We start from the raw sequence: 23,986 nt of genomic DNA, 5'->3' as shown, positions 1-23,986 counted from the left end.
TCCTTCCTTCTTCTTTTCTTTCTTTCTTCAGTGTATTACAGTCATACACGTTAGTTGGGTACATTTTGATAAAATCATCCAGGCATGAAATTTGATTTACTCCATTTCAGTCCCTGGTCTCCCCTCTTTCCCTCTCATCCTCCCTTCCTGGTTCTTCCTCTGCTCGACTGGTCGTCCTTTCATTTGTTTATTTATTTATTTCTGATTGGTGCCTTACAGATATGCATAAAGGTTGAGTTCACGGTGGTATATTTATATGTGCACATAGTGTGAGTTCATTAAATTCATTCTGCATTTCCTCCCCTTCCTGGTCGCCCCTCCCTCCTTCATGATCTCTTTCTTCTACTCTGCTCATCTTCCCTATATCTTTATGATATCCAATCCTTCCTCCTCCCTTTTTTTCCTTTAGCAAATAGCACACCATTTAACTCTATACATATAGATCTGAGTCTTTCTCTATATTTTACCCCTTATTTTGCTCTAGCTTTCCCATATGAAAGAAAACATTTAACACTTGATTTTCTGAGTCTGTCTTATTTCAGTTACATAACATTTTCCAGTTCCATCCATGTACCAACAAATGCCATAATTTCATTTTTCTTTAAAGTAAAACTCCATTATGTATGTATACCACATTTTCTTGATCCATTCTTCTATTGGGCTGTTTCCATAGCTTAGCTATTGTGAATTGAGCTGCTATAAATATTGATGTGGCTGCATCACTATAATATGCTGATTTTAAGTCCTTTGGGTGTATACCAAGAAGTGGGATAACTGGGTCTTTGGTAATTCCATTCCTAGTTTTTTGAGGAAACTCCACACTGCTCTCCAGAGTGGTTGTACTAATTTTCAGTCCCACCAACAATGTATGAGTGTGCCTCGCCAGCATTTATTATTATTTGTGTTCTTGATGACTACCATTCTGACTGGAATGAGATGAAATGTTATTGTAGTTTTGATTTGCATCTCCCAGATCGCTAGACATGTGGAACAATTTTTCATATATTTGTTGGCCATTTGTGTTTCTTCTTTTGAGAAATGTCTTTTTAGTTTTTTCCTATTTATTGATTGGGTTATTTGGTATTTTGGTGTTAAGTTTTCAAGTTTTTTTATATTCTGGATATTAATCCCCTGTCAGAGGAGCAGCTGGCAAAGATTTTCTCCCATTCCAGAGGTTCTGTCTTCATGCTCTGAACCATTTTCTTTGCTCTGCAGAAGCCTTTAAATTTGGTTGCATCCTATTTATTGATTCTTGGTTTTATTTTTTGAACTTTGGGAATCTTGTTAAGGAAGTCAGTGTCTGGCTCTGTTGTTATTTTAATTGCTTTGTCTTACTTAACACAGCTGCATGGCTATCTTGTAAAGTAAGCAGCTATTATCCCCATATTGCAGATGAAAAAAAAAAAAACTGGTGCTCAAAGAAGTTTAACACTACTAGCTTTTGGATTTTGAAAGAATATAATTGATCAATACACAGAAGTCACATGAGGAAGATACTATAAATACAATCCCTATTGATTTAATTGAAAAACTTTGAGACCGGAGAATCTTCTTTCCCACAAGGACAAAGAACATTCTCTCAGGAATTTTGTCTGTGAGCCTTCCCTGCCAGGTATAGACATTTATTAGGGGTACTCCAGGAGGAGAGATGGGGTAGCATTAGAAGATACTCCAAAGGAGACCAGGAAGCAATAGCAGAGAGGTAAGTGAAAACCAGGAGAGTCTGGTATCAGATTCTAAGAGAGGAGAACTTTCTGGCTGGCCTTGAACTTATGATCCTTCTGCCTTAGTCTCCCAAGTCACTGGGATTACAGTCATGCACCACCAGGCCCACAGGGGGACTTTCTGAAATGGAGGGAGTATATGCTACCGAGAGGTCACTAGTACATTGGGCTTATTTTGACAACGGGGTACTCAATGCCCATGGCAAAAATGCTTCTATTGAGTAGTAAGAGATGAAAGCTGTGTTGGAGTAGATTAAAGAAAGGATGGAAAATGTTTAGGATCTGGAAACACAGAAACTCTTGAGGAAATTCCTTTGTCCAGCTACCTTGGGCTAGATGAGCTTTGGCAAGCCTTACTCCTGCCTGGCAGCTCCAGACAGGTCACCAGCTCTTCGGCATCAGTATTCATGGGCTTTGGGGGAACTGAACTCCTTTGAAAGTTGCTTATTTGGGTTCACATTCACTCCATGCTTATTTTTTACCTTATCGTTCTTATTTATTTCCCACCTTTAGATCAAAATCGAACAAAAGCAGGCCCACCAGAAGTTACTAGACAGCACAAAGATGTACGCCTCGCTCACTGCAGAGTGGAAGCACTGTCAGCAGAAGATCAGAGAACTAGAGCTGGAAGGACTGAAGCAGGCTCAGAGCCTCAAATCGCAGAACCTTCTGCAGGAAAAGCTGGCTCAGGAGAAATCTAAAGTTGCCAGTGCAGAGGAAAAGGTAATTATCCTTAACCAACAGCCTTGCTCTGAATCCCACCACGGGAATGCTGTTTCCTCAAGGATTTCAAAAAATAGATAGTTTCAAACTGGATAGAATCCTAATTTTTTTTTCCTTTTGCTCTCCCTCCATTTTTACTTCTTTTGATTTCAACTGCTATTACAATTCCAGCAAATCTCATGTTTTTAAAAACTCCATGAACTTAAAATTTTCATTAAAGTAATAACGTGAATTTAAAGAACTGACTGAGCCCATAGCACTTTGTTTTATGTTGTCAGATTTTAAAGGGCTTATTTATTTTCCTCTCATTTGGGTTGACTGTTTATGTGGTTTCTATTTTGGAATTTTTACAAGGATTCTTGTAAGGAATTGAACCATTTGGGAACATTGCCCCTGCATTTTAGGTTACCTAACACCAGGTGGCAGTAGCATATAGCAGTTGCACATTGACATGTGCCGCTTTGTCTGAGTTAAGCCTTAGATAAAAGATCTTTTCATCAACCATATACATATAAAGCAAACATCAAAAAGAAGATGGAAGCAGAATTAATTAAACTAAATAAATCAAATGTTAAATTAAAAAAAGAAATACAATACAAAAGGGTTCATACTAAGATTGGGTGCGGTGGTACCTACTTGTTATCCCAGCAACTAAGAGGCTAAGACAAGAGGATTGCAAGTTCAAAGCCAGCCTCAGCAACCTAGCCAAGCCCTTATCAACTTAGCAAGACCCTATCTCAAAATAAAAAATAAAAATGGCTGGGGATGTGGCTCAGTGGTAAAGTATCCCTGGGTTCAACCCCTAGTACACATACACACACACACACACACACACACAATTCTAATTATACGAAATTCAAGAACAGAACTAAACTACAGCCAGGTGTCATGGTACACACCTGTAATCCCAGTGATGGGAGGCTGAGGTAGGAGAATCACAAGTTATAGGCTAGCCTCAGCAATTTAGTGAGGCCCTAAGCAATTTAGCAAGATCATGTCTCAAAAAATAAAAAGGACCAGGGATGTAGCTCAGTGGTAAAGTGCCCCTAGGTTCAATCACTTGTACCAAATAAATAAATAAGCTACAGAGGTGGGATAGTCCTCCTCCTCATCTTTATGTTAAGTAGGAGGGACACAAGAGAATCTTCTGTGGCACTGAACTAGTTACACAAGTGATACTATGTTGAATATGCTTAAGACATGTATATTACTTAACATGTACATGTATGTTACTTTCCCATATGTATGTTTTTACTCCGTTAAAAAATAACTTTTCAGGGCTGGGATTGTGGCTCAGCGGCAGAGTGCTTGCCTAGCATGTGTGAGGCACTGGGTTCGATTCTCATCCCCACATATAAATAAATAAAATAAAGGTCCATCTATAATTAAAAAAATAAATAAATAAACTTCTTTAAAAATTAATTGGTAAAATTGATAAAAACTGGGTAAAATGTTTAAATGTGGTACTAAATATTGAGGAGTATTTGATGGAATAGGGACTTTTTATTTTTAAAGCCATGACATTTACCCCAGCCCACAAGAACTCTTATATACTAATGTTAGATGAAAGAATAAATTAGTATACCATTTGAAAAACAATTTGACAATAACTTGGGTTTTACTTGATTAATGAGGCATAGCTCCAGGAGTAGGAGCATTACCTGGTGGAGTTGCTATTCCTTTGTAATCCTACCCCTTTGCCCGTTTTTGGATAGAATGGTTTTGTGTGTGGTGCTGGGAATAGAACCCAGGGCCTTGTGCATGCGAGGCAAGCACTCTACCAACTGAGCTATATCCCCAGCCCTTGGATAGAATGGTCTAAGAAACAGTGTCCCCCAATAAAAGCCAACTCCAGAATGTGAGATCTCTCTCTCTCTCTCTCTCTCTCTCTCTCTCTCTCTCTCTCTCGTCAGCCTCTTGCCCCCTTGTAGGAGCCTGAGGCCAGGAGCTGGGGAAGCCGTCCTGAAGCTCATATAACAAGGTGTTCTGTGTCTGTGTGGTATTTTGCATCACTCCACATTCACTCGAATGACTTTGGTTCAGTTGCCTCGCTGGACGAGGGCAGCAATCCAGGACTGAGATTGATGCAGAAAGCCCTTCTTTTAGAAAAGGGCTGCTACCATCCACTGGCATTCACTGAATATTTGTGGGGAATATGGTGCTAAACCATTATAGAGGATTCCTTCTTGGGTCAGTAATACATCTAAAGAAAATAGCTATCCTTCTGAAATCTATTCATTTAACAAATATTTATTGAGCACCTACTATGTAACAGTTACAATTTCAGGTGAAACAAGGGTTTATAAAATGATAATAATAATGAGGAAGCCGGATGCAGGGGCACATGCCTGTAATCCTAGCAATTTGGGAGGTGAAGGCAGGAGGATCACACCAGTTTCAGCAACTGAGCAAGACCCTGTCTCAAAATAAAATATATGAAGGGCTGGGGAATCTGGGCATGGTGGTACAAGCCTGTAATTCCAGCAGCTCAGGAGACTGAGGCAGGAGAAATGAAAGTTCAAAGCCAGCCTCAGCAATTTAGCAAGCCCCTAAGCAACTCAGTGAGACCCTGTCTCTAAATAAAACACAAAATAGGGCTGGGGATGGCTCATTGGTTGAGTGCTACTGAGTTCAATCCCCAGTACCAAAAATAAATAAGTAAAACGCTGGGGAATGTAGCTCAGGGTAAATCCCCAGTACCCCCTCCCCCACCCTGCAAAAAAATTTTGGGATGTAATTTAGCATACCCCTGGTTTCAATCCCAGTGCTGCCACAAAAAGAGGAGAAAGAGGAGGAGGGGGAAGAGGAGGAGGAGGAGGGGAAGAAAGAAAGTAAGTGGAAACAAATTTCAAAGGAAACCTGAATAGCAAAAACATGTTTTGAATGACACTTTTGATCTAACATGCATATTCTAAAATGCAATTATATAGGACCCTTTCAAATTAATAAATCAGATTTTTTTCAGGGCTAGGGATATAGCTCAGTGGCAGAGCGCTTGCTTGTCTAGCATGTGTGAAACCCTGGGTTCAATCCCTAGCACTGCATAAAAAATACATAAATAAATATATCATGTTCATCTACAACTTTAAAAAATAAATAAATCAGATTTTCAGTTCTACAAGGATATTGAGGAACCTGATATTAGTGCTAGGTGATATACTAATAGGTACTTCATTCATAAGAGACTTCTATTTTGTTTTGAGGTATTATTCATTAATCTAACCACACTCTGGAAAAACTAGATACTTTAGATACTTTCAACATTGTTGCTCAAAATATAAATTGGTCTAATTCCTATGGAGGCAGTTTGGCATTATCCATCAAACAATAACTAATATCTAATAAATTCTGCCCTACCAAATCACACTTCAAAATTTATTCTATAGACATCAGTTGTAATACTGTTTTGTTGTTGTTGTTGTTGTTGTAGCAAAAGATTGGGGGTTTATTAAATAAGTTTAGTATGTCCTTATTGTAGAATGGTATGCAACTGTAAAAGAGAAGGTGACTTTATGTACAAATAATATGGAAAAAATCACCAAGTATATTTTTATTTGTAAAAGGCAAGATGCATAATTATATTTAGCATGTCATTATTTATATGAAATTTTTATGTGTATGAAGGATAACTATGTAATATTTATTTACAAATGAATATCTGAAAGGATACAAAAGAAACTAATAACAGTGATTACCTATTTGGTAGAGGAAGGCTGGGAGGAAATGGGATAAGGGTGGGAAGGATTCTTTTCATGAGATAGCTTCTTTTATACATACACATTGAATACTAATAATGATTTCAAATGGCAAGTATCAAGTCACTTATTTTAAAGTTATAAAGTTATACTCTTTACCTTAGATCATATCTGTATGTTAGCTATGTTGGGGATCGTATGCTGTTTCCCTGATTCAAAAGGAAAAAAAAAAAAAGATTATACCCTTCCTAATGTTTTATTTGTCAACTTTTTTCATTCAAGATTTTGGACCTGCAGCAGAAATTGGAACAAGCTCATAAAGTCTGTCTCACAGATACCTGTATTTTGACAAAGAAAAAACTAGAGGAAAAGATCAAAGATGCAATAGAAAATGAAGCTGAGTTAAGGCAACAGTATCAGGAAGAACAACAGAAGAGGTAAGAGGAGCAGGATCTGAGTTTCCCAGGGGTGTAGCCAGGACTCAGCTCACCAGCAACGTTATTTCACTAAGGTGGTATTTCCTCAGTCCCACTGAGGCGGACTCAGTTACACTCACCACACTGCATCCTAGTTGTTTATTTTCTTGTTATCTCTGGCACAAGTGTGGAATTCCTAAAGGCAGAGCAGACTTCTTGTTTTGGTGCACACCTGGTACACCTGTGAATTTTCTTGAATGACTGGATTGCCAATGAATTATGATTGACACATATTCAGACTACAGTGAAATTATTGTTTTATCTTTATCAGCTAATGTTCTTCAGGGTGATTTCAATAACTTATAGGTATCTTAATCATTAACAAATGCTGCCAGAAAGGAACTACCATCTCTTTTTTCTAAAATTATTATGATGATTATGATTCTTACTCAAAGCATCCTCTAGGAAGTCAGGCACAGGGGTACATGCCTATAATCCCAGAGACTCGACTCGGAAGGCTGAGGCAGGAGGATTGCAAGTTCTAGCCTGGACAACTCAGGACTGCTAGCCTGGACAACTCAGCAAGACCCTGTCTCAAAATAAAAAGTAAATAGGGAGGGGATATGGCTTAGCAGTAGAGAATGCCCCTGGATTTAATCCCCAGTACTTCAAATATTTTTAATTAATTAACACATTTTCTGCTCTAAATTTCAGTAACTTCAATAGCTTAGTAAATTCATAGAAGTGTCTTATGAACCAAGTGCCTATTAGCACATCACCTAGCATCAATAATAGGTTTCTTCGTACCCTTGCAGAACTGAAAAATCTGATTTATTTATTTTTTAAAATAAAGGATTAAACCCAAAGCCTCATACATGCTTTTTATTTTTATGAAATTCAAAATGATTCACATATATTTTGAGAAAAATATGGTTTTAGCCACTAAAAAGATATGCAGATATTCACACATTCTTTGTAGCTCAGAACCTTACCTAATGGGTAGCTGAAATTCTAGCCTTGGGCCTCCCTAGTGAATAAACATTGGAGTAAGTGAATGAATGAATATATATATATGAATAAATAATAAATCTACTCAGTGAGGTGCTATGAAAGAATATTTGTCTCCCCTGCCATATCTAGCAAGGTGACAGGCTATCCTGATGTTATAATGCCACTAGATTCTGATTATTTAACAATGAGCATACCTTTTAAAGTACTGCTCACAAGAAAGCAAGAAAAAGTCTTGTTATGGTATGAATATGAGGTGTCCCTCAAAAGCTCCTGTATTAATGCAGGAATGTTCAGAGATAAAATGATTGGATTGTGAGAGTGGAACCTAATTAGTCTATCTTAGTTTGAATGGATTGACTGGGTGGTCACAGTAAGCAGGTGGAGTATGGCTGGGTCACTGGAGGTGTTCCCTGAAAGGGTTCATCTTCCCTGTGGTTCCTTCCTCTGCCCCTCTACTTCCTGACCCACCCTAAGTTGAACAACTTTCCTGTGCTGGGCTCTTCCCATGATGCGCTGCCTCACCGTGGACCCAGAGCACTGTTGTTGGCCATCTATGAATTGAGACCTCTGAACTGTGAGCTCCAAATTAATTTTTCCTCCTCTAAGTTATTCTTGATGGGTGTTTTGGTTACAATGATGCAAAAGCTGACAAAAACAAATTGGTACCAAGAAGAGGAGTCATTGCTGTGACAACCTGACTATGCAGTTCAGAAGCCTTTGTAGCTGGTTTATGGGAGGAATTTTGAAAGTTTAGATGCAAACCAGAAAAGCTTTAGAATATTGTAAGCAGAGCTTAATGGGTGATTCTGGTGGCACTCAGAACAGAATGCTCATAGAAATGTCAACTGTTTGGTTTCAGAGGGAAATTAAAACCTTTAGGAATTGGACTAGAAGCCATTTGTGTTACAGTCTGGCAAAGAACTTTTCTACATGTCCTGAGTCTTTGTATGAGACTGAATTTAAAAGTGATGAACTAATTAATATGGCAGAGGAAATTTCCAGCAGTACAGCATTCAACCAATTACATGGATATTGCTGGCAATTTTTAGCCAGGTTTACTGTGAAAGTCAGGAGCAGAAAGCAGAACTAAAGGATTTATTTTTTATACTGGGGATTGAACCCAGGGGTGCTTTACCACTGAGCTCCATCTCTGACCAGTTTTTTTTTTTTTTTTTTTTTGAGACAGGGTCTCTCTGAATTGCTTAGAGCCTCACTAAATTGCTGAGACTCTTCTCAAACTTGTGATCCTCCTGCCTTAGCCTCCCCAGTCACTGGAATTATAAACATGTGCCACTGTGCCCAGCTCAGAACTAAAGGATTTTTTTTATATTGCAGCTTGACATTGGTGTGCTTTTCATGTTAATACAGGAGAGTTTTGGAAACTAAATTGAAACTTATTGATGTTCTGAACTTTGAGCCAAAAGAAAAAAAAATCAGTACTATCTTTCCACATGTATTTGGGGTGAAGGCTTATTCTGAAACAGTCTGCCCATTGAGGTTATTAGCTTTCTGGCTTGAGTGTGTATGCTTTGTGCTTGAGAAGAACTGGAGGAAAAAGCAGATAGAATTCTTATTTTAAATACATATACAGAAGTCTTTGGGTTTGTTTTTTTTTTTTTTAATTTTTGTTTTGGTAGTTGTGTTTGGAGAGCAGGCCTTTATTTTATTTGTTTATTTTTATATGGTGCTAAGGATTGAACCCAGTGCCTCTCACATGCTAGGCAAGCGTTCTGCCACTGAGCTACAGCCCCAGCCCAGAAGTCTTTGTTTATAGTGTAAAATTCTTTATATTTTGTATAAAAACCAATTGTTTTGGTAAAAGTGAACCATTTATAGTTTTTTTTTTCAGAATTTGAGTCAAAAAATTTTCCTTTAAATGCTTGTCTCAATTTTAAATTGGTCTTTTGTACTTATTTCAGAAAAAAAATGAATTAAAGGGTACAGCTGCATAAAATGGGTATTTATCCTAGTGGATTATAAATAAGTATAAACTTTTTAAAAAAAAAATTACAGCTTGACCAGAAAAGTTCGAGTAAACCTGGAGAGGAGGAAGTTGTGCTTGGTTGAAGAGATTATAGCCCCTAAAGAGATGCTAGATAGTTAGCACAGAAACATGGGAAAGATGCCTCAAGGGCATCTCAGGAATTTGCAAGACCACACCCACTACAGGCTCCAGGGTACAGAAGACAAAGTTCTTTTGAGAAGATATCATGTGGGCACCCTGCTCACAAGGGGGGCCTCAGAAGTTATTTCACCATGCTGAACCTGCAGGTACTCACTGCTGCAGCCCTGCCTGGGGGTGGGTGGCCGGGAACAGGGGTATTGCATAAGCTGGCTGCAGACCTTGGCGTCATCAACATGCTGCTTCTGCAGAAATGCAGGATCTGGAGTCATGGATCCTTCCACTGAGATTTCAAAGGAAGCCCTGGGAGGCCAGGCAAAGTACAACAGGGTTAGAGTTCCTATGGGTTGCCACTAAGAGGATGATAAGCAGGAAGCTGTAACGATGGAACTGAAGTTGCAGTGGAGACCCCAGGAATTAACAGATGCCAGTAACATGGACTGTCTGCCAAGAAAAGCTGCTAGCTTCAGAGAGACAGCCCATGTGCACTAGCCCAAAGGCCAAAGGAGCAGGGCTGCTCAAGCCCTTTGGAAATAACACCTTGCAGCCACAAGTCCTAGATGCTGTAGGTTTTTTTATGCTTCTATTCTTTCCTTTTAGAATGGGAATGTTGGGGCTGGGGTTGTGGCTCAGAGGTAGAGCGCTCGCCTAGCATGCGTGGGACACTGGGTTCGATCCTCAGCACCACATAAAATTAAAGATATTGTGTCCACCTATAACTAAAAAATAAATATTAAAAAAAGAAAAAAAGAATAGGAATGTTTACTCTTTGCCACTCTATATTGGATATATGTAACTTGCTTTTACAGGGGCTCACAGCCAAGAGGTTGCCTTCAGCCTCAGAGGAGACTTTGGATGTGGGCAATACAAAATTTAAGAATCTTGGAGATCAAACTCTTAGACATGGACATGAGCTTTTGGGGGCCCAGGGTAGAATGCTACAGTTTGGATATGATATGCCCCCACCAAAAGAATTCCTGTATTAATACAGGAACATTGAAAGGTGGAATAATTGTATTGAGAACTGTAACCTAATCAGTTCATCCTAGTTGAATAGATTTGAGTGGTAACCATACGTAGGTGTGGCTGGAGGAGGTGGGTCACAGGGGTATGCCCTAGAAGGGTTCATCTTCCCTATGGCCTCTCCCCTCAACTCCTATTTCCTGACCCCAGCATGAGCCAAGCAGCTTTTCTCCTCTGGGGCCCTCCCCCATAATATGCTGCCTCACTTTGGGCTCAGAGCAATAGAGTCAGCTATCTGTGGACTAAGGCATCTGAGACAATGAGCTTCAAATAAACTTTTCCTCCTTTAAATTGTTCTTGTTGGGTATTTTGGTCACATAAATGCAAAAAGATAATTAAAACAAGCCCCAAGAGCAAAATAAACTAAAAAAAAATTTGATGAACAATATGCAAACTTCTAAGTCAAGGGACAGATAATAATATCAGCCCTGGGTTCTACTGCCTCTGCCTTCTGAGTTGCTTATCCTGGGTTCAGGAGAAGCCAAGGAAGCTTGCCACAAGCTAAGAGAGCTGAACTAAGAAAATACAAACAATCTCTGGAGGAAAGAAACCCTGATTTAGATAGTAAGGACTCCTCTATATCAAGCTTAATAAAATATAAACTTACAATTGATGTTACCAAACACCGCAAGGAAACTGGCTATCAGCAACAAAAATCAGCAGAAACAACAAGCACCAGATTTATAACCCCCAAGAACCTCAGCAACTGGGATTATGGAAATCTGATTATAAAACAACTGTGCAAAGGATTTCAAGAAACAAAAAATATAACCAAAGATTAGAACAATGAAAAAGGCTATTTAACTTTTCTGAAGCTTGGTGTTCTTATCTCTAAAATGGGAAAAGGGATACCAGTTCTGTACAGCTTCAATGAAGATTTGCTGAGAAGAAATATGTAGAAAAAATATTCAAACCAAGTATAGGAAAAAGAAATATATAGGGGAATTTTTCCATCATAAGGAATTACATAGCACATATTATTTTGTAAACTGGAACAAAGTTACTCCCATGTATACATTTAGATTGTTACATACTTTTTTTCTTAAAATATTATGTTCTGTTTATTTGACTGTAAATCTTCTATATCATTATTCTAATGATGTGCCATAAGTTGCTTAATAAATCCTTCATTGTTGGGCATTTATATTTTTTCCCAATTTCTTGCTATTATAGTGATATATATCCTGGCACATAATAAGCACTGTTATTGGTCAGGATTCAATCAGAGAAATAGAACCAGTGGGAGAAGTATATGTTTAATAAGAGATTTGTTGGTTTTATTTTGTTTTGTTTTTTTGCAGTGCTGGGGATTAAACCCACAGCCTCATGTATGTTAAGCAAAGCAAGCATTCTACCACTCAGCCCCAGCCCCAGCCCTAGTAAGATTTGTTACAGGGATTTGTTTTCTTTCTTTTCTTTTTCTTTTTCTTTTTTAACTTGAGATTGAACCCAGGGGTACTTTACCACTTGAGCTACATCCCCAGTCATTTTTAAAATTTTTTCAGACAGGGTCTCACTAAGTTTCTGAGGGTCTCACAGTTGCTGAGGCTGTCCTTGAATTTGCAATCCTACTGCCTCAGCCTTCTGAGTTGCTTGAATGACAGGCATGCACCACCTGATCCAGGAGCAGGAGAAGTTAAAGGAAGATCCAAGGGAAGATAGGCCTGGCTGTCTCCTCATGCCAAATGAACAACAGATATGTGGCAACATGTATGAACTACAGAAGCACCTGCCCCATCCAAATATAAAGCACAAAATACTTCACTTTTACATTCTGCACAAATATATCTCTTGGCACATTGCCAGTAATCCTGCAGTTTGGGAGACTAAGGCAGGAGGATCACAAGTTCAAAGTCAGCCTTAGCCACTTAGAGAGTCCCAAACAACTTAGTGAGACCCTGTCTTAAACTAAACAAATAAAAAGGGTTGGGAATGTGGCTCAGTGGTAAAGTGCCCCTGGGTTCAATCCCCAGTACCAAAACAAACAAAACAAAACAAAACAAAAAAAACAACTATATCTCTTATGGCCCTCTCCAACACATTAGAGTCACTATATTAAAAAGTGTTATTGTTATAATATTTTATGTTATTGTAATTAGTGTTGTCAGTATTGTTATCATCTTCTTCAGTAGAGTAAGGAAAGACTATTTGGCCAGAATGAAACTCTTGGGAATAGAGAAGAGTGATAAAATGAGGCTAGGAAGGTCAACTAGGCTTAGGACATGTGGAGTCTAACAAACCACTTTAAGGAGTTTGGATCTGTTCATGAGAGATACTGGTCTACTGTTCCCTTTCTGGTAATATCTTTATCTGATTTTGCTATTATAGTAATGATTGCCTCAAAAAATTAATTAGGGGCTGAGCACAGTAGCAGACATTTGTAATCTCAGCTACTCAGGAGGCTGAGGCAGAATTGCAAGCTGGAGGCCGGCCTAGGCAACATAGCAAGACCCTGTCTCAAAATAAAAGTTTTAAAAGGGCTGGGGATGTAGCTCACTGGTAGAGTGCTTGCATAGCATGCATGAGGCCCTGTGTTCAATCCTAAGTACTGAAAAATAATTAGGAATTTTCTAGAAGAGATTATAGAAAATTGATATATATTTTCTTTCTTAATTTTTTTTTTTTTTTTTTTTTTTTTGGTACCAGGGANATATATATATATATATATTTCTATTGTTTCTATTTCTTAGAGAACCCTGACCAGTACACATAGATACATATTGTCTTTTATTTATTTTTTCAAGACACATTCTTGCTTGTTGCCCAGGTTGTCCTTGAGCTCCTGGGTGCAAGTCACCCTCTGCCTTAGCCTCACAAGTAGTTGGAACTATAGGTGTACACCAGTGTACTTGGTTTAGTGTCTTTTAGACATTTTTTGCTATTATAAATAATGATCTAATGAATATCTTTGTGTGTGAGACTTTGTATCTACAGTGAAGTGTGGTTGGTACTAAAGGAGGGTTGGGTTTCTATAACAGCACATTCAGGGGCACCTGTGCAGCTCAGGAGCTTCCAAAAGCTTTCTTTAGGCTGAGAATGAAGCACTTGGTATGAGGAAGCTTGGGAGCTTATTAGGCAAAGGGGACCTAGAAGAGGAAGAAGGGAGGTGGGAGAGTAACCGTGTGGAGAATGACTGCGAAGGAAGGAGCTGGAAAGCAATGTTTGAGGCTAGGGCAAGTGGCAAGAAAACAAGGCTTGTAGGTAGATGGGCCTAGTTCATGCAGAGCCTCACAAGCCACATTGAACAGTTTGGACTTTACCTTAAAGAACAATGAGGGGAACCACTGAAGGATTTTAAGGTAGTGTGAATGTGGGAGAGCACTTGCCTTCCTTTCTCAAAAAGGAAAGGCAGGAGGAAAGATGGTGGATGATATGATTAGATTGTGACTTAGGAGGAACACTGGCTGCTGTGTGAAGGATGGATTGGCAAAGAGACTCAGGCTCTGCGGAAAAGAGGATGTCTCACCATTCATGATTTCTATGTCTTTCATTATCGAAAATCTATATATAGTATATAAACTAATTTCTAACATACTCATGGGTTCTTTTTAAATTTTTACTTCTTACTTTTCAATTTCTGTTTTCAACCCTGAATTTTACTGCAGATAGCTGAAGGGTTTTTCTTTTTTAGTTCCTGCAAATTAATACATCCCTTTCAGTTCCAAGGCTTAATCTCTCTCTAAGTCTGGTCTCTTGATCAGGAATTGAGAGTGGAACCCTAAAGAAGAAAGAGGCAAGAGTATCAGGGAATTGCTCAGGTAGACATGCAGTAGGTTAGACAACACAGAAATGATGGGTGGGAGAGAACGCCAACACCTGCCTGTAAATGCAGCTACTGAGGAGGCTGAGGTTAGGAGGATTGCAAGTTCAAGACCAGCCTTGGCAACTTAGTGAGATCCTATCTAAAAATAAAAAATAAAAGGTCTGGGGATATAGCTCAGTGAAAGAGTGCTCCTGGGTTCAAATCCTAGTAGCAAAAAAAAAGAAAAAGCCAGGTATAGTGGTCACACCTGTAATCTCAACAGCTCAGGAGGCTGAGGCAGGAGGATTACAAGTTTGAGGCTAGTCTCAACAATTTACCAAGACCCTATCTCAAAATAAAAAGGGCTGGGGATGTGGCTCAGTGGTTAAGCACCCCTGGTATCGAGAGATAGAGAGAGAGAGAGAGAGAGAATGAGAATGAATTGACAAGGGGATATTGAGGATGGGTATGAATGGTAGAAAATAAGCTGTAATAAATTCTTGGAGAACCTGCACTTATATGCAAGAAGCATGAGAACTAGAGGTGGAAAGCAATGAGTCCATGTCTCAAATATAAATCATCCCCCCAAAATTCACTGGCTTCTCAGAATACTGAAGATAGAGAAAGCAATCTTCTCTGTTCAGTGTTAGTATTTTACTTTACTAGCATTTGGTAGAATTTTTGCCCACGAGTACTATTTCATCATTACCATCATCATATTCTTCATGATGAGCCTTCTAGGTCCAAAAGACCTTGGTCTGAAATCCTCAGAACTCTCTCTAGAAACTGTAGTCTGCTGAGACTCTTTTCTGAAGAAACAAAGAGCTAATGACACTCTTAGAAAAGGGTGAATTTCCTCATCAAGTGCGGGCTCATTTATGATTCAACTGTAGCGGTGTTAATATGTACATTAGTGTCTATGGTGCTTCTAACCAACAGCCTTACAGTGAACCCAAAGGATCGAGGTCTCCCCTAATAAGTCACTGAATGATTATGGGATTCAGGGCTAGAGCCCCACCTCAGCTCTTTCCTGGCTTCTCTCTCTCTCTCTCTCTCTCTCTCTCTCTCTCTCTCTCTCTCTGCCACAGCACCTCATCTCTGAAAAAAAAGAAAGATAATTTCTTTCCCGTAGGGTTATCTTGACAGTGAGAGAAAGAACAAAGAAATTCTTAGAAAAACTTGTATCCAAAAGGGGGAGGTTCCCTGGGTTAGTCCTTTTATTTTATGGACACATACCCTATTTCCTTGGACAAAAATCCCCTGTGATGGCATAGAGATTTTAGGTCTGAGTTTCATTTTCAAAGTGTGACTTAACATGCATTCATTGCCTTCAGGAAGCTCCTAGATCATACTGTAAATGAGCTACAAAGGAAAGTGAGAACCTTACAGGATGAAGACAATCAATTGAAAATGACCGTGGCTCAGCAACAGGAGGCCCTGCTCAACCAACTGGAAAATGAAAAAAAAAAATCTAATGAGGTAAGAAAGTCCATAGATAGGCTTCTTGCTTTTCCTGTTCTCATACCTGAGTAATAGCTAATTATTATTCATTAAGTTTAGTCAGGGTTCTTTCGAGAAAGCAGAATCTATTCTAGGTATGTCAAGTGGAGGGGAGGGGAAATGCCTTCTCCGTATCCTTCCAGGTTCTTTGACTGGGCTACCAACAAAAATAGGAGAGAAGCTGTTTTCATTACACACATACTCAAATGGGAGTCCCATAAAATGTGAAAGGTCAGATGGCTGAAGTTTATACAGCCCCCTGAGCTACAGAAGGGAAACAGGAGCTTGGGGCCTCTGGGGCAGGATAGGAACAAGTTGTGGGAGGGCCGGGGAGGAGCTATAGGGTGAGTAGAGGTGGCCTTACATGCAGATCAAAGTCTCCTGAGTAATAGAAGTTGTCTGGAGCAGCCCTCTTCCTGACACACATTTTACTAATCTAGATCTCCTGTGTTGATGTACATTCCTTTTGTAGAAGGACAACTTTTCAGAGCTACTTCTGTGTCTGCAGTCTCTCAGAATAACCAACTTGCAATATGCCAAAGAACTCTATTTTAGGGCGGCATATTTTGGTCTCCTACAGTCATGTTTTAGGGTGGCATGTCCTAAGCCACAACACAAGCAAGGAGGGATTTAATATAGGAGGAGAGATGCTTATCAAGCTGTTGGAAGGGAGTCAGGAGGAACTGCTGCTGGCTTTCCATACACACGGAAGTTTAGAAGCCACAGGGAAGCCACCTCCTACCTCACCAAGGTGGGGAAATTGCAGGAACTCTCCTTGAAGCCCCTTCCGATGTCCTGTCTGCTTGCTGCCCATTCATCTGCCCGCTAGTGAACACTAAGCCAGGAAAACCATTTTTTTCTTTCTATACTCACGCCACTCTAAATACATCACTCTAATCCAGATGTGTGTTTTCCCTACACCAAGCAATTCTCCAATTCTCTGTGGACCCCAACAGGGCACACAAAAACTTAACTCAGTTTTGACTCTAGCTCCCATAAGTACTCAGTCCCACAGACTGCCCCACTTCAGATGCTAATTGCAAGTCCAGGTTTCCCCTGTGTTTCTGGCCACCAGATGTAAAGCCAAAGTTCCTAAACCCACATGGAGTTTGACTGTTTGTAAAATGACTCACAAATCTCAAGAAAACCGTTTGTATTTACAAGGTTACTGGCTTATTATAAAAGGGCACAACTCAGAAACAGACAGATGGAAGAGATGTGCATAGGGCAAGGTATGTGGGGAGGGACGCAGAGCTCTGAATCCTCCCCGGGCTCACCACCATCCCTTACCTCCACATGCTCAGCAACCCAGAAGCTCTCTAAATCCTGTCCTTGTGGGGAAGGGGGTGGTTATAGAAGCTTCAGAAATCATCCCCACTCCATCCTGAACAAACCAAAAAAAAAAAAAAATCAACAAATGGATCCAGCAGAGAAGTGAGTTCAAAGTCTGTACTCCCACCTTCTCAGGAGTTTGAGGTAGGGGGATCTCAAGACAAATGTAAAAATACTTCAAGTTGAAGGCCAGCTGCAGCAATTTCATGAGATCTTGCCTCGAAACATAAAAAGGCCTGGGGATGTAGCTTAGTGGAAAAGTGCTTTCCTAGTAGGTGTGAGGCTCTGGGTTTGATCCCCAGCACTGGAGGGGGAAAAAAAAAAAGGAAAAACTGAAATAGATCCAAAAAGGCAAAACTTTGGTGAGAATATGTTGAATATAATGAAAATCTATAGATGGTTTCACCCAACAATAGCAGATTACATATACTTTTCCAGCTAATATGGAAAATCTCCAAGATGGAACACATTCTAGGATGTAAACTACACCTTAACAAATGTAAAAAAAAAATAGGTATCCTACAGTGTCTGCTTTCAGACCATATGGAATTAAACTAAAAACCAATACCAGAAAGATAGCTGGAAAACACCCAAATATTTGGAGAATTAAGGAACAGACTTCTAAATAACACATGGGTCAAAGAAAAAAATCTCAAGACAAATGTAAAAATACTTCAAGCTAAATGAAAATATTACTTATCAAAATCTGTGGGATATAGCAAAAGTAGTACATAGAGGGATACTTGGAGCATTGAATGTATATATTGGAAAGGAAGAATGATCTAAAATCATTTATCTAAGATTCAACCTTAGAAAACTAGAAGAAGAGGAGCAAGCCGGAAGGTGGTTCACACCAATAATATCAACTTCTCCTGAAGCTGAGGCAGGAGGATCACAAATTCCAGGCCAATCTGGTAACTTATCAAGACCCTATATAGAAATAAAAAATACCCAGAGGTGATGTAATCCCAGCCACTTGGGAGGCTGAAGCAGGAGGATCCCAAGTTCAAAGCCAGCTTCAGTAACTTAGCCAGCTCCTGCCTCAAACTAAAAAAAAAAAAAAAATCAAAAGAGCTGGGGTTCTGGCTCAATGGTTAAGTACCCCTGGTTAAATCTTCACTACCAAAAAGTAAATAAATAAAGAGGGCTGAGGATGTTTCTCAGTGGTAGAGGTTTGAACCTAAGTTCAAACTCCAATGCAAGCCGGGCGGTGGTGCATGCCTACAATCCCAGGGGCTCAGGAGGCTGAGGCAGGAGGACTGCAAATTCAAAGCCAGCCTCAACAATAGTGAGGAGCTAAGCAACTCAGTGAGACCCTGTCTCTAAATACAATACAAAATAGGACTGGTGATGTGGTTTAGTGATTGAGTGACCCTGAGTGCAATCCCTGGTACCAAAAAAAAAAAAAAATCTTTTTTTTTTCTAGTTGTAGATGGACCCCAATATCTTTATTTATTTATTTTATTTAAAAATACTAAATAGGGCTGGGGATGTGGCTCAGTGGTTGAGTATCTCTGAAATCAATCCCTGGCTACCAGAACCACCCCCTCCCCCAAAAAAAGCAAAAGAAAAGAAATGAGAATCAGAGGCGAATGAAATTGAAACAGAAAATCAGTGGAGAAAATCAGCAAAACCAAAAGCCTATTCTTTGAAAAGATCAATAAAATTGATAAGCCTTTAACTAAGTAAGAAAAAAATAAAAGGGTACAAATTACAAATACCACACATGAAAGAGAGGATATCACTATAGATCCCATGAATAGTAAAAGGATAACCAAGAAATAGTATAAACAACTCTATGCCCATAATTATTATAACCTAGAGGAAATGGACCAATTCCTTGAAAGACACAATCTGTGAAAATTCACGTATAAAGAGAGTCTAGTAGAACTATGTCAAATAAGTTAAATCCATAATTAACAACCTTCCAAAACAGAAAGCACAAGGCCCAGAGAGTTTCACTGGTGAATTCTACCAAATATTTAAGAGATAAATTATACCAATTCTCTAAGTCTTTTTCAGAAAATGGCAGCAGAGGCTACACTTCCTAACTTATTCTATGAGGCTAGTTATTTTAATATCAACCTCCCCAATAAAAGACACTGCAAGAAAAGTATACATCAGTATCTCTCATGAATACAGATATTAAAATCCTCAACCGAATATTAGCAAATTGTGGATCGAGAATTTAGCTTAATGGTAGAGTGCTTTCTAGTCTACTGAAAGCCCTGGATTTGATTCTCAATACTGAAAAGGAGGCGGGGAAAGAGCAAATTGAATACAACAATGTATGAAAAGAATTATTGACCATGATCAAGCAGGATTTATTCCAGGTGTACAAAGCTGCTTCCATACTGAAAAATCAATTATTCAATCCATCACAAAAACAGACTAAAAAAGAAAAATCATGGGATTCTTTTTTTTTTAAGAGGGAGAGAGAGAGAATTTTCAATATTTTTTGGACACAACATCTTTATTTTATTTGTATGTGGTGCTGAGGATCGAACCCAGTGCCCCGTGCATGCCAGGCGAGCACGCTACCACTTGAGCCACATCCCCAGCCCCTCATGGGATTCTTATCAATGGATGCTGTCTTAGTCTGTCTACACTGCTATAACAAATACCTGAGACTGGGCAAACCTTTTTTTTTTTTTTTTTTGAGACTGGGTAATTTGCAAAGAATAAAAATGTATTTCATACAGTTCCAGAGGCCCAGAAACCCAAGATCAAGGCACCAACAAGGTTAGTATCTAGAGAAGGTGTCTGCTCTCCCTCCAATATAGTACCTTCTTTCATAATAAAAACTTGAACTAGAACTGGAGGGGATTATATGCATGGTATGTCCTCAGGGAATTGCAATTTAAACCAACAATCACCTAACCACTCCACATGTATTAGAATGGTTAAATTCCAGAACACTAATATCACTGAATGTTGGATGTTGGCAAAGATACAGAGCAATAGGAGCTCTCTTGCTGAAGGCAACACATCCACTTTGGAAGACAGTTTGGTGTTTCCTTACACAATTAAACATACTATTACTATATGAGCTGATAATCATGCTCCTGAAACTGAAAACATATGTCTACCCAAAACCCTGCACCTGGGTGTTTATAGCAGCTTTATTCATAATTACCCAAACTTGGGAGCAACCAAGATATCTTGCTTTGGGCACCACTGAAAGCTTGCAGTCTTGAAGATTACTTATTAATTGTGTTAAAGGAGCAAATGTGGCATATGTTGATTCAGAATCTAAAGAGGCAGCTCCAGCTGGGTGTGGTGGTGCACAACTATAATCCCAGGGATTTGGGAGGCTGAGGCAGGAGGATTGCAAATTAGAGACAAGCCTCAGAAATTGAGTGAGGCCCTAAGCATCAGCGAGACCCTGTCTCAAAATTAAAAAAAAAAAAAAAAATTAAAAAGGACTGGAGATGTGGCACAATGGTAAAGTACCTCTGGGTTAAATTCTCAGTACCAAAAAAAAAAAAAAAGGCAACTGCAAGCAGTTGGCCTTTTCTACCATCAACACCCTTCACTCCTCAGATCAGAAAACCATTGTAGATTATCTGTGCATTCAAGAATTGGGGAAATAGCTGGGTGCAGTGGCACACACCTATAACCCCAGCTGCTTGAGAGGCTGAGGCAGAAGGATAAGAGTTCAAAGCCAGCTTCGACAATTTAGCGAAGCCTTAAACAACTCAGCAAGACCCTGTCACTAAATAAAATACAAGAAAGGGCTGAGAATGCGGCTCAGTGTTTAAGTGGTTAAGTACCTCTGGGTTCAATCCCCAGTACTAAAAATAAGAAGAAGGAAAAGAAGAATCAGGGAAATAGTCTGGAACGATGGCACACACCTATAATCCCAGTGACTCAGGAGGCTGAGGCAAGAGTATAGCAAATTTGAGAGCAGACTCAGAAATTTAGGAGGCCCTAAGCAACTTAGTAAGACCATGTCTCAAAATAAAAAGGACTGGGGTTATGACACAATGGTAAAGCACTCTTGGGTTCAATCCTTCGTACCAAAAAAAAAAAAAAAAAAAGAAAGAAAGAATTGGAGAAATAAAGTCAGGCATAGTGGTTCACACCTGAAACTGTAATCTTCAGCAACCCCCATAAGGTTGAGGAAGAGGGATAGTAAATTTGAAACCAGCCTGGGCAACTTAGCAAGACCTTGCCTCAAAATTAAAAAATAAAAAGGACTAGGGATGTAGCCCAGTGGTAGATAATTGGTTCAATTCCCAATACCACAAAAAAAGAGGGGTTGGATAATCTTTGGGGAGATTCACAAACTCACTTGACCATACAACTATAATGCACCAATTTAAAAAAAAAAAAAAGGTGGGAAAACCCCCGTTAGACCTGTTGTAAAACACACACTGAGTCACTGAAGCACTGCAGACAGACTCCTCAGTGCTGAGCTTAAACTCCATTTTTTTTCCTGTTTTCTTAAGCCACCGACTCTGGATTGTGAAGCTCCATGGTATTCCGGGCCAGAGGTGTTGTGTTGACTCAGAAACACTCCTCTCCTCTAAGCCTTTACCATTCCCTTTCTCCTGTGTTAAAACACCACAGGTCTCTGTGGAAGGTTTAGGAGAAAAATCACATACCTGTAGCAGTATCGTGGGAATTTTCCTGAAGAAACCTGGCATTCCCATCATTTGAAGGACTCTGGGTCTCTGAACTGGCTCAGATCTAGGGATTGAGCAAGAAGAGGCCATTACTCTCCACTGATGTCATTTAAATTGGGCTTCTGCCCACCAGAACCAGAGAGATATATGTATATTCTGATGTTATTTAAATTGGGCTTCTGCCCACCAGAACCAGTGAGATATATGTATATTTGTGTGTATATATTTAAAAATACAACTCCATTAAGACTTCGATCAGCTGCCCATCTGTGTTAATCCTATAATCACCATGGCTAATTAACCACAACCACAAGGGTTAAACCATTTGATTATTTTCCTGGCACTACTGCCTTTTGTGTTGGCAGTAATGAAGCCCTCTTGCTTCTGGGATTTAGGCACTGTCACTTGATCTCTGACACCTTTTTGTAGTACCATCAACCCCATCCAAATCAGGGAGCCATGTCTGTGTTGGCACCTCCCACCATCCTCCTCATCAGGTAAGCATTACAGAGCGTCTCAGGGAAACTGGCGCTCTCTAGGTGAAAGACCCCATGGCTCTGTGTGGGCGAGCAGCCACCTGGGTGAATCCACTCCAAATTCCTGTCAGCTTTTCCAAGGCTTGGTTTCTCTTCCTTATGCCGGAAAAGCCTGGCATCTTACTGTCTCTTAATGTTGATTACTGTTGAGTTCAAGTTTCAGTCAACCAACAAGCAAACTATTAAAAGTCACCCATAGCCCTTCAAGTTCACACATTAAAATCTCACTCTTGGGGCGGGCTTGTGGCTCAGCAGTAGCACACTCACCTAGCACATGTGAGACGCAGGGTTCAATCCTCAACACCACATAAACATAAACAAATAAAGGTATTTTGTTCAACTACAAATATATATAGATATTTTTAATCTGACTCTCAATAAGTGCATTCATATCAATAAATTTGGCCTATTCAACATTATATCCCTTCTTCCTAGTATAACTTCCTACATATATTCCTCATATTTCTGCCAACTTTAATTGGCACAATCTTGTCTTTCAATACACTGGTCTAGGTCAGTTGCCATACTCAATCCCCCACTCCCCAAGGTGTGCTGGGATCCAACTCCAGTTATAGATAATCAGAGATGATGGATGACATGTGCATGTATATGAACACATAGATATATATAATCATTATGCACATTTTTATTGGTGCATTATGATTGTATATAATAGATTCATTGTTACATATTCTTACATGCATACAATATAACAAGATAATTTGGTCATTTGGTACTGGGAATTGAACCCAGGGGCACTTAATCACTGGGCCTCATCTCCAACCCTTTTTATTCTTTATTTTGAGACCGGGTGTCACTAAATTGGTTAGGGCCTTCATAAATTGTTGAGGCTAGCCTGGAACTTGCAGTTCTGATTACTGCTAGGATTGGCTAAAGGTGGGTCTTAAGGACAATAGACACCTTCTTGCATGATAATTGCCTGAGTGAAATCAATAGAGTCCTTCCCTCTAAAATCTGGAACAAGACAGAGATGCCCTCTCTCACCACTTCTATTCAATATAGTTCTTGAAATACTGGCCAGAGCAATTAGACAGACAAAAGAAATTAAAGGCATTAAGATAGGAAAAGAAGAACTTAAATTATCACTATTTGCGGATGATATGATCCTATACCTAGAAGACACAAAAGGGTCTACAAAGAAACTATTAGAGCTAATAAATGAATTCAGCAAAGTGGCAGGATATAAAATCAACACGCATAAATCAAAGGCATTCCTGTATATCAGCGACAAATCTTCTGAAATGGAAATGAGGAAAACCACCCCATTCACAATATCCTCAAAAAAAATAAAATACTTGGGAATCAACCTAACAAAAGAGGTGAAAGATTTATACAATGAAAACTACAGAACCCTAAAGAGAGAAATAGAAGAAGATCTTAGAAGATGGAAAAATATACCCTGTTCATGGATAGGCAGAACTAATATCATCAAAATGGCGATATTACCAAAAGTTCTCTATAGGTTTAATGCAATGCCAATCAAAATCCCAACGGCATTTCTTGTAGAAATAGA

The 23,986-nt window shown here is 39.3% G+C and overlaps 1 protein-coding gene across 4 annotated transcripts in view; it reads left to right on the top strand.

Moving 5' to 3' along the window:
* Positions 1 to 23,986, top strand: part of Ccdc30 (coiled-coil domain containing 30) — a 134,608-nt gene that overhangs the window by 79,271 nt on the left and 31,351 nt on the right. For all 4 annotated transcript variants that reach the window (XM_048815614.1, XM_048815612.1, XM_048815613.1 and 1 more), the window contains 3 exons: positions 2,238 to 2,447; positions 6,425 to 6,579; positions 15,791 to 15,935. In XM_048815614.1, coding sequence (XP_048671571.1) covers positions 2,238 to 2,447; positions 6,425 to 6,579; positions 15,791 to 15,935 — 510 coding nt within the window. The remainder of the gene's footprint in view (positions 1 to 2,237; positions 2,448 to 6,424; positions 6,580 to 15,790; positions 15,936 to 23,986) is intronic.

Source organism: Marmota marmota, unplaced genomic scaffold (genome assembly GCF_001458135.2).
Source record: "Marmota marmota marmota unplaced genomic scaffold, marMar, whole genome shotgun sequence".
Lineage (NCBI taxonomy): Eukaryota > Metazoa > Chordata > Mammalia > Rodentia > Sciuridae > Marmota > Marmota marmota.
The sequence above is the reverse complement of the archived record's forward strand: the minus strand, read 5'-3'. Positions and strand labels throughout refer to the sequence as shown.